Source organism: Dreissena polymorpha, chromosome 8, assembly GCF_020536995.1.
Source record: "Dreissena polymorpha isolate Duluth1 chromosome 8, UMN_Dpol_1.0, whole genome shotgun sequence".
NCBI lineage: Eukaryota > Metazoa > Mollusca > Bivalvia > Myida > Dreissenidae > Dreissena > Dreissena polymorpha.
This window is the reverse complement of record NC_068362.1, coordinates 95,434,971-95,451,345: the sequence shown is the minus strand read 5'-3', so window position 1 is coordinate 95,451,345 and position 16,375 is coordinate 95,434,971. Positions and strand designations below refer to the sequence as shown.

The following is a 16,375-nucleotide window of genomic DNA, read 5'->3' as shown; positions in this document are numbered from 1 at the left end:
AATCCTGCATTAAATCAGAGATTGTAAATCAATGTCATTTTCCTCCTTGGTGTTTTTGTGTGTGTGTGCAAAATCTCACCTCTGTAGACATTTAAAATTTAAATTACATTAGAGTTTGAGTTTTTTTCGTGGCCGTTTGATTGGCCTACATTAAAAAGTCGAAATTCATGTTAGATAGAAAATGTCAACATTTCAATGTTCTTGAGGATGAATATCATTTTTTATTAGAATGTTCATTATATGATAATATAAGGAAATTGTATATGAATAAATATTACTGGAAAAGACCAAACATGATATAATTTATTGAAATAATGCAATCGGATAATAAAAGTACCAACATAAACTTAGCTATGTATGTTCATAAAGCATTTAGTGAAAGAAACATGTATAAATATTATTATGATTTATTGTATATAATGCATTACCCAAACTTGATTTCTCGCTCTCTAGTATATTCGTATTGTTGTTTTCGATGTTATCGTTATAATTATTAATTAATTAATTGTGAAATAGATTCCAAATGTTGTAAACCAAAAAAAAGATGTGCCCTAGACCTTTTCATGTATTGATACTTTATTTAACAACTTATGAAATTCAATATTGATCACATGTCATGCCTTTATATATGTTATATGTTGTGATCATGTATACTCATGGCCGGTATGTCTATTGTATATATTGAAAACAAATAAACCATGTCCTGTGACTGTTAGTAATATTAAATTTACATACAAAGAGCGAACAACTGCAATGCCTTCAGCGCGTTGACTTGTTTCTGCGAAATAAACGGACTTAATGAAGCAAATATTGCACGATTTAATGCAGCAGTAATCCTTAAGCGCTGATTTGCAAACCGAAATTGATACTGCTTGCAATGTATATGCATGTTCATGTTGTTTCATAGCAAAGCATTTCGTGTCCAAGTACGTACGAAAAGGTAACTTGCCACTACGTGCATTCATACGGACAGAATTGTGTGCTTTAAATAATAACCATTATTGGTCAGCATCTGCCTGTTATTAAAGAAATAAACAATAAAATATCTAACGAACCAAAGACAAGTAAAAAGAAATAAATACAAAGTCTAAAAAAATTATCACGCATGATTTGAAAAAGTATACTAACGCCCTTAGAGGCCTTAAGATGTTTAATAAGATGGGTCATTTAATGTAAAAATCTGCTTGGGTCGGTAGATATATTAACAAGACTCACACGAGCAATCTTACGCGGCGAGAGTCGCCCGCAGAAGATTTTCTCACCTGTACATATTTCCTTATAGAGGGGAACTTCTGCGGGTGGCTCTGCTAATCCAGCAGAGTCCGTCACCCTCGAGCCGGACGTCTTCCACACTGCTGGGATTGCTGTCTTCTCCAAGATGCAGCGGACTTGTCACCCGCTGTTTATCGTCGAGAGTTCGCCGGCCCGGACCTGCCAGAGGTCCCGTCTGAAGAGGGCCGGGGACGGCGGGACAGCAAGACCACCAGTGTGGGGGACATACGGGACGGACCTGGGTCCTGCGCTTCTGCGCCAGGGGGGAACCCAAGAACATCGAGGGGGTGGCTTTAAAGAGGGACCCCGAGGCGGCGGTACCTAGTGCGCTCAACGCGCTGGGGAAACCGTCTCGGGGATGAAGACGACAGCTGATGACAACAAGTGGGCCATAAAGGCGGAGCTGTGTGCTGCAGCGGTGCTGCGTTCAGACATGAATTTGTCTTTTGAGAATGTCTAACTACCAGTGCACATTAAGGTCTCATTGGCCACCGTGCACTGGTCTATTTGGATCTAAATTATTTCTTTGGCGAATACCCGGGAAACCGGGGTAAATTTGACCTACTTTGGCTCTTTATTAATCTTTCTCCCCTGAAAGGTCACAGGGGCAGGTCGGGCTACTATAACCTCGTGAAGAGGCCAGTAGGACCTGTAAATAAACTCTGAAATACACACACGCAATCTTACGTAATGTTGTACTTAAATGGTGAACATCAGTTAAAATAGTCTCTTCTGAATTGGTATTATCTTCGTTTAAAGTGATATTATGGGCATCTAACAGTTAATAGGTGTCTATCGCAACCGTTTTTTTTTTGGTGTTTTCACTTCATATACACTTACATTTGTTAATGCAGCATCAACATACTAAAGCAATATCCCGGAAAGAGAAAAATAATGCATTTGAATATCAACCGTACTTTCGTTTGACAACTGATCACGCATGTACAATGCGAACCTAAATTTAGTTTTAGTGCAGATTCGTTTATACGACACAAAGACACCATTTTGTTTTACGGATCATTTCGGCTTATAGGACTGGGTGGGTCACGTAAAATATATAATATAAAATATATTTTTTATAAACAACTGATAGCAAGATGAGTTGAAGATAATTGGTCAGTAACCACATTTTAACTTACTCTTTTGACCTGTTAATTCTTTTCAGCTCAATTCAACAGTGAAAATGTCCATAATATCACTTAAAATTGACACGATAATAATATTGCACCTTTTTGTTTGTTTAAAGATGTGTAATGTTTAGCGATATCAACACGAACTGTCCAGAGATTTTTAGAAATTTGAAGATTTTCCATAAATTAATTGAAATAAGCTTTGGTAATACGATTCATTTTTTTCGCAGATTGCACAAAGGTTTCCCTGGCGCGTGCCTTCCCCGACCTGTACAACCTCTCTGAATGGACGCCACCCAGGGTGGCGCGCGTTCGCCTTACCCCGTTCTGTCGCCTTGACAACGAGCAGGTCAACCAGTCCGGGGTCATTATGGAGTGGGGCATTCCAGATAACTGTGAGATGAATAAACGTGTTTTGATTGCACAAGTGTACAATATTGCACTTATTTATCTCATACATATAAAATAATGTTATATGATTTAGGTTTTGTGGATTAGTATTCGATTTAGAAAATATCGGTTCGGTTTAAACAAGAAATCCTATGCATGCGCAAAGAAGAAACATGAATATGTAATACATAAAGTCAATGTATTCGCGTTATTTGAATTTAATTTACTTAAGAAATGTATGCATTATTTTTCTTTAAAGCCCTATATCAAATATGTTAAGATTTAATAAGGAACATTTCCTTATTCCTTTTTTGAATAAGGAATAAGGAACTAGGAAAAAGGAACCAACTTACTCTCCATCAAGAAACTTGAAGTAAATTCATCTCTGATTACTCGTTCACTCTGTAAAGGAATGACACAACAATAATACTAAATTTACATTAAATTTGTTTTTAAACAGACTACCGTAAAGATATTCAATACTTAGACAAGTATAAAAAAATGATATTCTCATGTGTGACCGTCTAAATACACCATGTGTCTCGTTACCATGGTAGCCGGAGCGCAGCATCTAAAGGGGTTCGGTATCCGCGTGGAGGAGAACTGGTGGCGATCCAGCTGCTACGTCATCAGACTCGCCGCCCAGGTGACGCGGGAAAATGGGAACGTACGTAGTTACCTAAGTCTATTTATCAATGTATCGTTTTATATACGCATATGAATCAGTAAGTTTTATACAGTGCTGTTTACTTTTCGCACTTTCTTATCGTTACCTCACCTGGGCAGAATGTGGTCATGCTGCGGTTTTATGATCCCCGTCGTTTGTCGTTTCAATTATTTTATTAACACTTTATTTCGAGGGGTGAAAGCGAAACGGCTCTAACTGACATTTTTTCACAAAATGACTTTTTTGTATATTTTGTATCGCAACACCCATGCCCATCATGTATTAAAATATCTTAGTTCCAGGCAATCAAATAACAAGTAAAATAGAAATTTGTCCTAAAGCTCTAAGTGAAATTAAATATATTTTTTAGTGCGAAAAGTTCTATGTGCAGTTAAGTGCTACTTAGAGCTCTTTCGCATTCATGTAGTAAGCATTAAGAAAAATTCTAAATGAAACTTTTATCAATATTTGAGGAATATATTTACAAAAAATAATAAATTTGTATTTTGGAAACCTCCAGAACAGATAATATTTTTGTAATTGATGAAAACTAATAACAAATATTGATAAAATTGTTCACTTAGATCTTTTTCGCACTGGATTTGGATATTTACTAATTTGCTTAAATTATTCTTTTCATGTGTAACATTAATAATTAACTTTGTTGACACTTTAATAAGCATTGAAACGCTATTTAACATTCTGTTTTATTTATCCATAATTTATGAAGCATAATTGCAGAAAAGCTAGTTTAATTTGAAATGAATTTCAAAGAGATGTGAGCCTTAATTTGTTCTGAGCTCTGCCTAATTTCTTAATGCACAATATCTTGTTTTAGAAAACAAGAAGAATAAAACTATTACGGTAAAGTGATCATAGTTTGAATATTAAGTTGTGTAATTGTTAAATTGCTTATACCTGAAATCTTTGTATACTTCTCTCAGAATTACCTAATACCTAGTTTATTGTATACAACATCAAAAAGACAGTTAAACATAACAGTAATGATATATAAATAAAAAAACTTGACAGCAATTTGGTTGATATTATGGTATTTACCAACACTGAATTTGTTTCTGAGGTGAGATGTGAATTAGTTGGTCAACTAAATACTTTTCTGGAAAGACATGAATTTTTAGGAAACTCTGAAAATAAACTGTGAATCAGTTGGCTACCATTCTGGTGTGATGAGATTTGGTTTGTAAGTGTCCTTATGGATGTAGATCAGTAAGTTGCCATTCAGGAGTGGTGTGATTTGGGTGGAATATGTGTCAAATGTTGTTAATCAGTTAGTTTCAGTTATGTTGTGATGTGATTTGCGTAGTACATGTATCTGTGCCAGTAGATGTTAATCAGTTAATGTCCATTCTGGAGTGATGTGATTAACTTGGTATCTGTGTCGGTGATTGCTAATCAGTTAGTTTCCAATTAAGTAGTGATGTGATTTGCTTACTTTATGTGCCAGTGGATGCCAGTGGTTAATAAGTAGCCATTCAGGAGTGATGTGATTTGCTTGGTGTGCCGGTGAATGTACAACAATAAGAAGCCATTTAGTTGTGATGCGATTTGCTTGGTATCTGTGCCAGTGAATGTACAACAATAAGAAGCCATTCAGTTGTGATGCGATTTGCTTGGTATCTGTGCCAGTTAATGTACAACAATAAGAAGCCATTCAGGGGTGATGCGATTTGCTTGGTATATGTGCCGGTGAATCTACACCAATATGATGCCATTCAGGGGTGATGCGATTTGCTTGGTATCTGTGCCAGTGAATGTACAACAATAAGAAGCCATTCAGGGGTGATGCGATTTGCTTGGTATCTGTGCCAGTGAATGTACAACAATAAGTAACCATTCAGGGGTGATGCGATTCGCTTGGTATCTGTGCCAGTGAATGTATAACAATAAGAAGCCATTCAGGGGTGATGCGATTTGCTTGGTATCTGTGCCAGTGAATGTACAACAATAAGTAACCATTTATGGGTGATGTGATTTGCTTTGTTTCTGTGTCAGTAGATGATGAACAATAAGTAACGATTTAGGAGTGATGTGTTTTGCTATGTGTGCCAGTGGTTGTTCATCAGAGGGTTACAATTCTGTTCAGTTGAAATCAAACAACTGAATGATGTAAATGTATACCAATCATGATCATTTGATTATCATGCCTGATTATCATGCCTAATAATTGCCTGATAACAGTTCAGTTATCCCAATGGAAAAGCCCCTTCTCAAGTAACTATGTGTTTTACGGTTCATCTGACGTACATGTATAGCACCATGCTAATACTAGTGTTCAGTGGAAAAAGTTTGATGGTGCATGTTGTTGTTGTGTGCTTGACTTCTGATTGTGTTCTTTCTATAAAAATGTCAAAACATACTGCATTTACTGTAAGTAAAACTAAGAATGCACTTAACTAATAGTTTTGATGTTAAATGAAATATTACATTTCAATATAAAATTGTTCATTACTTTGGTATAAATTTTATTGTATAATGACATTGCTTAGGCCTACACAATACGCCAAATATCTGCCAAAGCATGAATTAATTTCACAAATAATGATAGAATGTTGCAAAATTAATTGAAAACTACACCTTATATATAAAAAATCAGAAAGGAATGAATGAACGTATGGTACTATCACAGAAGTTTCCCCAATGAACCATTTCTAACTTGTTACTGATTGTTGGTCACACTCACAACAAAAAATTCTTATTATTTATTGTATGTTGTGAATTCAAAACATTTTTTTAATGTTTTTGAGACATTTAACAGAATACTTTTGTACATCTCCTATGTTAAGACAAAAAACATATGCAAAAAATGAATATTAAGAATAAACTAACATCAATTGACATATAGAATATTAAGCATTATTAAATTATATAAAAACAATATATTTATGCTATCTGTTTAGAGCAAAAATGGCTATAAGTATTTTTTTTTCAAAAATATTTTAAAAATACCTTTATACAAATGTTCAAAGTATTCAATTTCAAATATTTGCCATTAAGTGCGAATTTTCAATACTTTTTCAAGTCACTAAATGTCGCTTAGAACTTTTTCGCTTTTAAAAATAAGTTGAAAAAAGTATTTATTCAGTGCGAAAAGGTTCTAAGTGCCATTTTTTGCAATATTATTATTTTCAATATAGAAAAAAATATTTTTATATATAATAAATACTGTAAACTGATTAATTAAGTTAGGTTAAAAATCACTTAGACCTGTTTCGCTCTTAACGCCAAGTGCAAAAAGTGTGAAGCGATGCGAAAAGGGTCGAAGTGACATGCTTTCAAATAACTTTTTTGTTTCTGAAAATTCAAAAATGTTTGTTAAAAATGTGATTAAAACAGAATATTCTCTATCAAACTTGAAAATATAAAGCCTTTATAGTTTATTGTGTTTATTTGATACTGTTTTAACCTTCTCCTGTAAAATTTTGAAAAATGCACTTAGAGCTGGTTCGCTTTCACCCCTCGATTTGTTCTTATGATATTTCGGCCAAGATGTGTGATGCTATTTAAGACTGTTCTTTTTTGATATTAAAGCAAGTTTATTTAATCGGTAACTACTTGCTACTTTGCACACGGTTGTTGATCACGGGCGCCACCTCTTTTTGAGATGCATTTAAACCGAGCAAATGCCTCTTTCCGAGATGGCGCTAAGGACCGGATGTTTTTTTTCAATTCGCGGATGGAGCCAATGCCAAGCAGGTGGCGCTAAGAACAGTATGTGGCGCCAACGAACATTTCTAACTATGTAAAAGTGACATGTTTTATTACACGGTTTCTGCGCATTCTGCTTCCTGGACTTATATTGTAAGTTGCATACTTCCATTGTCGAATGTATTATTTGAGTCGTTACAAAAACGCTTGACTTTGTAACATAAATTAAATGTTGAACAACTTAAGGGGTTTCAGTGAACGGCCGTTTGCATCTGTTCATGATCTATTCTTGATCCACTTTTGTGTTTTAACCTTAATAAGCCTCTTGTTTAAAGCTTTTTATAGCTTAATAACATATGGATAAAACGGAAGTAAATGTCTCAATGTTCAACGTAATCGTGTGGTGTCTTTATCGATTTAATTGAGTGGAACTTTGCTCATCACGCAGGCAAAATACATTGATTGGCTTTTACTATTTCACCGTGTCAAAACTTTAAAAATGTCCTCACATTTCCATATGGGTTGTGTTTGTATGTTTCTGTATATAAGTTGATTAATGTATCTTCACTAAATTTCACTAAATTGCCCGATTTTTAAAATAACTAGAAATATGCTATAAAACATATAAAACCTACCGGTGGTCAACCAGTACAATTATCCGTGAATTTCAAACATATCCGATCCATCGCAACCTCGGACATAGCATTGGCTCGTTTATTAATGCATCTAAAAAAGTGGCGCTTGTGATTAACGGCCTTGTTTAAAGTCAGTGGAACCATGAACACGTTCAGGTTACAACGTTATTCCCTCACTTTCAGTCGACGTTCCGGGGCGAGTTCTACCCGTTGTCAAGAGATACACATGTGTTTGTGTACCTGAGCACGCTGCCCTCGTCGTTGACCTCCGAGGAGACAGTGGAATTCAACGTCTCCACCACCAAGTGCGGTATGTTGTTCGTTTGGATTTTTCAGTTATTTCAGACACATCACGGCTGTCATTTTGTAGGAAATTGTTGTACAAATTACGTTATTACCTATCCGAGCACAAGTTTTGTGACCGGGCCTAAAATCGAACCCGCGACCCACGGATTTTTAATCCGGCAATTCGCTTTAAAGGACCAAGTTTAATGAGTCAGAAAACCATAGTATGAGGCGACCGTTTGTTTTTCCAGAAGTGTACATACCTTCTCTCACACTCGATGGAACAAAAGGCCTAAGAAAATGTTCAGAGATTCATGACATTCATTTACAAGAAGTATTTCCTGATGAAGTTTTTGAATACAGACACTTTAAATTGAACAAAATTGAACTCGTCGGTGTCTTATAAGTTTTTACAACGCAAATTAACAATACGTAGGGCCTACTTTGTTATTCGGTGATTTAGCAATTGCTATACCAAAATGGCTCTACACATTAGAAATGCGGCTGTGGATTGTTTCATTTGGTTACAATTCCTAAGTAAAACTCTATACAACATCGAATAAGAATTGCAACTTAATATGGTAAGTTAGCTTAATATATTTCCGAGAAAGCGGGAACTCTGCAGACGTCTCGTGTTGCACATTCATACTTGTTGTTCGTTCACATAAATTCGGCAAACGCATATTGAATCATAATTAGTGACATTGCATTAACGTCTTCAGAACGACCGAACAGCTCTAACGTGTGGTGTCCGAATGCATCAAGTTTCTATGGCATCTATGACGTTATCAATAAGACACTAACCATCCGTTTCGAGGCGGCACCGTTCCCTATTTCTGATTACGTCATACGATCAAGTGGTCTTCACGTCGATACGGCGAAGATTCAGAACGAGGTTTGTCAACGTTATCTGTCATTTCAATTCAAAATGTTGAAAAGATGATGCTCTTAATATAACGAATATGTTGCTTATTCTTAATACATTAAATAAAACGTGTTTTACATGTCAACCTAATTTAAACATTATAACTAACCGACAACAATAATTAACCGAAATATGCGAATACTCGCGATCTACCTTTCATGTTCCACTGCATGAGTGCAATGTTTGTTTTTCATGCTCAACTTAGCAGGTCATATAGAAGGAATATATCGGATGTTAAATATTACGCAATTTATGTTACAGACTTCGTATACATATTTCGGAGTTTTGCCAGGGACATACAGTTTTGATGTAAGTACAAATAAAGGTGTTAATTGCATCAATAGTATATGCACGTACACATATTAACCTAATTGAATCAAAATATGCCGGTGTTATTGTTATGCTGTTGCAATTAAAATACAAACGCCGTTTTAACTATAATAAACAGGCTGTTCTTATTTAAATAGAACTGGTGGGTATAGAAGAATATAATTTTTTAGCCCCCTAATATGTTCAAAATACGTATGTTGTGTTTAGACTAGCGAAGTATATTTTCTCGTTTTCTGTGTGGATTTATTTTAGAAGAATATATTATTACAATTCCAAGAAAACAGTTTGTGAATGCAAGTCTATGTGAGCGATACATATATATTTATGTTTCCTTTTACCAATAACTCATCACAGACGCTTTATTATTGCATCATTTTCGATTTGTGATTATCCATAACGATATTTATGATAATTTAGTCGCTTCTTGATATACATGTTGTACTGTTATTGGAATCTATAAAATTATTTTTTAAATTATCATTTAATAATATTTGAACATGTCTATTTAACGTTATTGTCAATGCCCTTTATTTATAGACATTTGAATTTTACACGTATTTCAACTTTTTATGTTAAACCTATAAACTGAAAGTAGGCATAAAATGGCAGTAAAGAAAACTGCGATATTGTCGAATGTGCTACGCAAGCAGAGCCAACGACAATGTAATTCGCGAGGTACGAATCCTCTACGAATACTCTACTTAAACAATCTTGCAATTTAAAAGATTTAACCAAGCAAGTATAGTGACATGCACTTAGAATTCGTATTGAGGCTCACTATTACTCCTCTTCCTATAACCGTGACGTCAGATACAGCTCCTGGACGGGTTTCCCAATGACGCCGGTCGGTGCCAGTGTCGGGACGACGAGGGAAGGTGCAATCACTGCAACACCTGTCGTGGATACACCTTCTGTAAGTGACACACGCACAACGAGTCTCGAATACATACGCGCATTATCACACTCATCTTAAACATACGCGCATACGCCCGGATAAAACATACGCATTAAATGCACTCGTGGAAAAAAGACGTTAAAACACACGTTTGCATAACGCACAGGCGCAACATTTCGTTTAGATTCGCACGTACACTGGAATATATACGCACTTAAATATATACGCACACTTGTCATTCACAGGTCGTTTTCACACCCACGCACTTCGGAAAATACTCAAGTACGCGCTAACCTTATTAATAATCTTACGCACGCACACAAGCTGCAACGCTAAGTGGGAAACAAAACCAAGACATTATAAAATTATGCAATCTTGCATCAATTTAAGTAAAAATTGTTGAAATGGCATAATTAAGGTCGAAGAATGAAGTTCGATTATGTATAATAATACTGATTATATGACGATGTATCATCTGCTGTGTACTTGTTTTCAGCCGTGCCTGATGAAACTATTCACATGACCGAAACCATTCGCCTCACTGGATCACAGAATATAAATCACAGGACGACGTCGTCACGTGACATTGGCATCGTCTTCTCGCTATCTGGCCTGCTGGTGGCGGTCATTTTCGGGCTCTTTGGTAATACAGCTCCGAGACTAAATAATCTATTCATTATGCTCTCCGGTAAGCTTAGGTTCAGTTGGTTGTCACAATGCACGACAGATGGGGTTTCTTCTGGGCACGCTTATTTGCCCTCCACCCACGCCAAAAGTCCACACCAAAAATGGAAAATCGTTAAAACAACATAAATACAATTCGAACTATTGACATGTTAGAGTCCTGGGTCCTCACATTAGGCAGACCAATGAGGGCCTTACGAATTTAGAAATTCATGGACAATCTTTATTAATTGTTATCCAACAGTATGGGTCTTTATTTATATGTATTAAGTTTCGAATACAAAATATTGTCAACACAAGACAGTACGCGTATGTTGTAATTGTTTGGTCACTGCCAACGCAAAATGTGCAATTTATAGACACACGACAATGCGGTATATTAAGCTGATTCATGCTATGTTAATAATTGTTTAGTTAGGTCAGTGTTACATTTGGTGTCTTTCAATTGCAGTTTTGCACCGCATGGGCTTCACAGTGGACTGTGGCGACACAGAAGACATTTCGCATGGCGGTATGAGCTTTGTATGTACCCCAGTCTATACTGGGGGACATATTGTTTTTTCCCTGTCTGTTTGTTGGTTTGTATGCGTCAAACTTTGACATTTTGCCATAACTTTTGCAATATTGAAGATAGCAACTTGATATTTGGCATGCATGTGTATCTCATGGAGCTGCACATTTTGAGTGGTGAAAGGTCAAAGTCTTCCTTCAAGGTCAAATATATTGTGGGGGAGGGACATAGTGTTTCTCAAACACTCTTGTAAAAGTCATTCATTTATAAGACCGTCATTGAGGAAGGAAAGTTATCAGGAGACCAGGAATTTATTTAAATATGATAAACATCATAATTTGTTTTATCACATGCTATTTACCCTGTTTCCCATGTAATACAACCATTACATATTTTTTTTATTACACATGTGTAATACAACATTTTTAAGCGTTTTCATTGGCTTAGTTTTCGTTTATTGACCAATCGCATTTTGTTATTTTGCTGAAATGACGTTGCAACGTAAAACGACGTCACGAAATGTAAACAACATTTGGGATTAATCATTATGTTTGCGTAAATATTTATTTAATTTGCTCATTTAAAAGCACGTGATAAAAAAGATCTGACACGAGTTGTCATATCATACCATATTTTATTAAACTCGTCCAGGAAATTCGTTAGTAAGCTCGCCAACGGCTCGCTTACAAACAAAATTCCTGAACTCGTTTAATAAAATATGGTATGATATGACAACTCGTGCCAGATCCTATATTTATGTCGCCCGCATTTTTTTTAAACTAAAAAAAACTGTGCAGTATGCGTCAATTAAATAATTAATATTTCACTGGTGTCTGTTATTTTGAATTTCAAAATTTCGTTTTATGGTTTTGCAAGTCACTTCTTGATATTGCAAAGATTTCGCGGTTACATATAAAGTTATTGGTCTATTTTCAAATATATATTTGTAGACAAGAAACGACTTGTGGTTCTGGAAAGGCAACGCATGTCAGACATTGGACGAGACATGAAGATCAACTTTATGAGGAATTTCCGATCGGGCGTTCTCGTTGATCACATAGTTTGTACAGTTCCTTTTATAGAGAAAATAAAACAGTTATACACTTCACAAACTAGCACAACTGTTTGTATGAATATTTTTAAGAATATAAAAATCGTTCAGCGAAAACAAGCGTGTCTGTGCATCTGCGTGGTGCTTGAAGACTTTATTGACACAAACATTGAGCAGACGAACGAAATTCTACTGTTGGCATCGCGTTACCATAGAAAGAACAATGTCCACTTGTGTTTTGTATCCAGACTGGCATACCCGGACAATATGTCAGAGAAAACGCGAATTTTTTACTATAGAACAGATACAACAACAACAAAAGTAAATCAGTTCTTTTTAGAATCATTGCAAATACCGTCGTCTGACTTAAAACTTGGAGACGTTTGCAGTGACCGTACGACATATAACTCTCCCGTAACTCGCGCACGCGTTGTATCTTATGATTCCGGAAAAGGAAGTAGCTGCTCATCATATGACTGTGCAGTACCACCTGGCAGTGGCGTCATACTAGACCCACCGAGACACCATGGCATGTGTTCGGCCTTAGTATATGACTACACCCCAACTGAATACGACTCTTTGCTAGAACCGACAACAGTATTTAGGCGCGGCAAAGAAAGCCGTTGCATATATACAGATGAATTTCTCTGTTATGATGCTTTCGGGCGCGAATTTCTGTGCATTCCACCTGAATTAGAAGACGAAGTGCTTAAAGACAAGGTCAGTAGTGCGGATTCTCTGGAAGCCATAATGGACGAAATGGCGGCACTGAATGGTCGTTTTGAGAGTTATTCTGAAGAAACCCTCAGCTTACTTACCGGTGACGTGTACAGTGTGTTTGAATGTTTTGCTTGAAGTAGATACTTACCGGGGAAGCGTACAGTGTGTTTGAATGTTGTACTTGAAGTAAATACTTACCGGGCATGCACGTGTACAGTGTGTTTAAATGTCGTGCTTGAAGTAGATACTTACCGGGGACGTGTACATTGTGTTTGAATGTCGTGCTTGAAGTAGATACTTACCAGGGACGTGGACAGTGTGTTTGAATGTCATGCTTGAAGTAAATATACTTACCAGGGACGTGGACAGTGTGTTTGAATGTTGTGCTTAAATTAGATAAAAGGCTTTCAAAGGGCAAATCTGGTAAGATTACATTTCCATTCGTGCACACACTTATTTAAAAAATATTTATTCTTGTCAAAGTTTAAAATAGATAAAACTTTTTTTTTCTCCTACACGTATGCCATAATCAAATATTAAATTTTTGACGAAAAAGCGGGCAATTCACACTTGTGTTTGTATTGAGTTTTTTAAATGACTAGTTGAACATATATTGAAGGAGTTAATGTGTTGCTCATAGGATTTTGTATTTAACACGTGTATAGCATTTCAATTGACAATGTAGACGAAAAATTACACCAATCAACAACGCCTGTTGACATGCAGTACCGGTTCGAAATGAGGAGGAATTGCAGAGGACTTGCAAAGCCGGTTTGAACTAAGAATACAATGTTGAATAAATATCTCGCTAGTAGATCCAAATGAAAAAGTTGAAGTTATGCATTAAATTTATTAATATAAATAGACACAATTTAAATCATGTACTAGTTGATGTTCTCTTTTCCACCCTACAGTGACATAGTTACAAAAATCTTTATATATAGTTTTATTTTGACACACTAACATATAAATGTATTGGGTTTGTATAACCATCAATCAAGCATAACATATTTTCACCGTCTAAAATTAACCCAATACATTTCATAAGAATTACAAGCTTTAACCATTTCAGCAAACATTTCCTGAAAGCTAGAATAGACTATCAGCATTTGCCCGTATGCTAATAATATTTGTCTAAATTATATTTTAAATGGGGTATTGATGTTAGATACCCGGTCACGTGAGGAAATGTAGATCTGATGCAGTAACTTTCATATCGATAAACATAATGGTACACTTTGACTATACGTGTACGTTTAATTATGAATACACGTTTTTCGTTTTATTGTGCAAACCCCAGCAACATAAAAGAGCATTGGAAATGTGAATTTATTGATTAACCGTATATACCGGTACATGTTATGCATAAATACACAATACACTACACAACAAACATTGCATGCGGTGAAAAAAAAACTTTGAAAAAAACAACAACACCAAAAAATTGACCATTTGTTTTCAAAATCAGTATACATGCCGATTATATTTTTCAAGATATGTCTTGTGACTTTTAACTGAACGTAAACCACTACTTTAAACTTTGAATACTGAAGAAATAATACTTAATAGAGCTAGTCGTGTCCCAAAAAAATGTAAGTGTTCACATAAAACATCGACAATGTTGGATGGGTTGCCACTCAGCGAGCAGGTTGAAAAGAATTTGTGGACAAGAAGTCATTGTCCACATGTAAGAGCGCAAAGATGATCACCGGATGTTAACGCACAAGCGAACTTCTGAGGCACTTGCACACAACGGCGGATAGTCTGACATAAAATCAAATAAATATTTTGATATTTTGAAATTTGCATAATTATGCTGGAAACAAGTCGCTTATTCGAGCTTGAAAAATCGATGGATTTTCACTAGTGTTTAAAAGCTTTATTTTAAATTAGCAAATGGGATTCCGTTTTTGACCCCGTGTTATCCTAGATGTTCTTGCAAAGTTTGAGGATAATTGTACAAAGATATTATTTTAGCGTTGAGAAGAAATATTTTGACCAATTTGATTTGACCATGTTTTTGAAGAGTTAAACCATTTTCGAACGTGACCAAGAAAATTACTTAGACAATATACATGATGATTGGGGAAAAATGTGGCTTGATTTGTAATTTGGTACGAGTACTACCTAAATGTACCTCGGGTACTTTTAGGTGCACTTAAATGTTTCCCGGGTACGGAAAATAAAATTAAACGTACCCGGAAAAGGTATAATGTACACGAGTTTTATTCCAACCCAAAATCCTATGTCGTAAAACGCGCTACGGAATACTAAACAAAATTATCTTTGAACACAACCTGTCCAAACATTCCTTTGAGTTAAGATTTTCGATAATGTAGAGTATTGCCATAAATATGAACATTATCAATTTGAAGAAACAAGAGGGCCTGAAAGGCCCCAAGTCGCTCACCTCTCACAAGATATTATTGGGACAAATCTACTGACCAAGTTTCATGAAGATCGGAAAATAAATGTAACCTCTAGAGTGTTAACAAGGTTTAACTATAGCCATATAAGGAAAAATACCCCGCCCCCTGGCAGCCATGTTTTTCAACCAACCGGCATCATTTTTGAACTCTTCCAATATATTATCGGGATGTTTCTTCAGACCAAGTTTCATGAAGATCGGACAGTAAATGTTGCCTCTAAAGTGTAAACGAGATTTTACTATAGCCAAATAAGGAAAAATGCCCCGCCCCTTGGAAGCAATGTTTTTCAAGCAAACATAATTATTTTCGAAATCATCCAAGCTTTCATTCAGACCAATCTTCTGACCAAATTTCATGAAGAATGGACAATAAATATGGCCTCTAGAGTGTTAACAAGGTTTTACTAAAGCCATATAAGGAAAAATGCCCCGCACCTGGTGGCCATGTTTTTAAAGCAACCAAAACCATTTTCGAACTCATCCAAGATATCATTGGGAAAAATCTTCTGACCAAGTTTTATGATGATCGGAAAATAAATGTGACCTTTAGAATGTTAACAGGGTTTTACTATAGCCATATAAGGAAAAATGCACCGCCCCGTGATGGCCATGTTTTTCAACCAACCGGCATCATTTTTGAACTCGTCCAAGATATTATTGGGATGAATCTCCTGACCGAGTTTCATGAAGACCGGACTATAATGTGGCCTCTAGAGTGTTAGCAATATTTTACTATAGACATAGAAGGAAAAATGCCCCGCCCCTTGGCAGCCATGTTTTTCAAGC

At 35.8% G+C, this 16,375-nt stretch overlaps 1 protein-coding gene across 1 annotated transcript in view; it reads left to right on the top strand.

Annotated features, from left to right (window-relative positions):
- LOC127843092 (uncharacterized) overlaps positions 1–14,041 on the top strand; it is a 17,676-nt gene extending 3,635 nt beyond the window's left edge. Inside the window, exons 3-11 of the mRNA XM_052372910.1 lie at positions 2,633–2,797; positions 3,350–3,459; positions 7,944–8,070; positions 8,768–8,940; positions 9,232–9,279; positions 10,111–10,213; positions 10,692–10,838; positions 11,331–11,390; positions 12,341–14,041. Of these exons, the coding sequence (XP_052228870.1) occupies positions 2,633–2,797; positions 3,350–3,459; positions 7,944–8,070; positions 8,768–8,940; positions 9,232–9,279; positions 10,111–10,213; positions 10,692–10,838; positions 11,331–11,390; positions 12,341–13,296 (1,889 nt within the window). The 3' untranslated portion in view covers positions 13,297–14,041. The remainder of the gene's footprint in view (positions 1–2,632; positions 2,798–3,349; positions 3,460–7,943; positions 8,071–8,767; positions 8,941–9,231; positions 9,280–10,110; positions 10,214–10,691; positions 10,839–11,330; positions 11,391–12,340) is intronic.
- Positions 14,042–16,375: the final 2,334 nt, after the last annotated feature.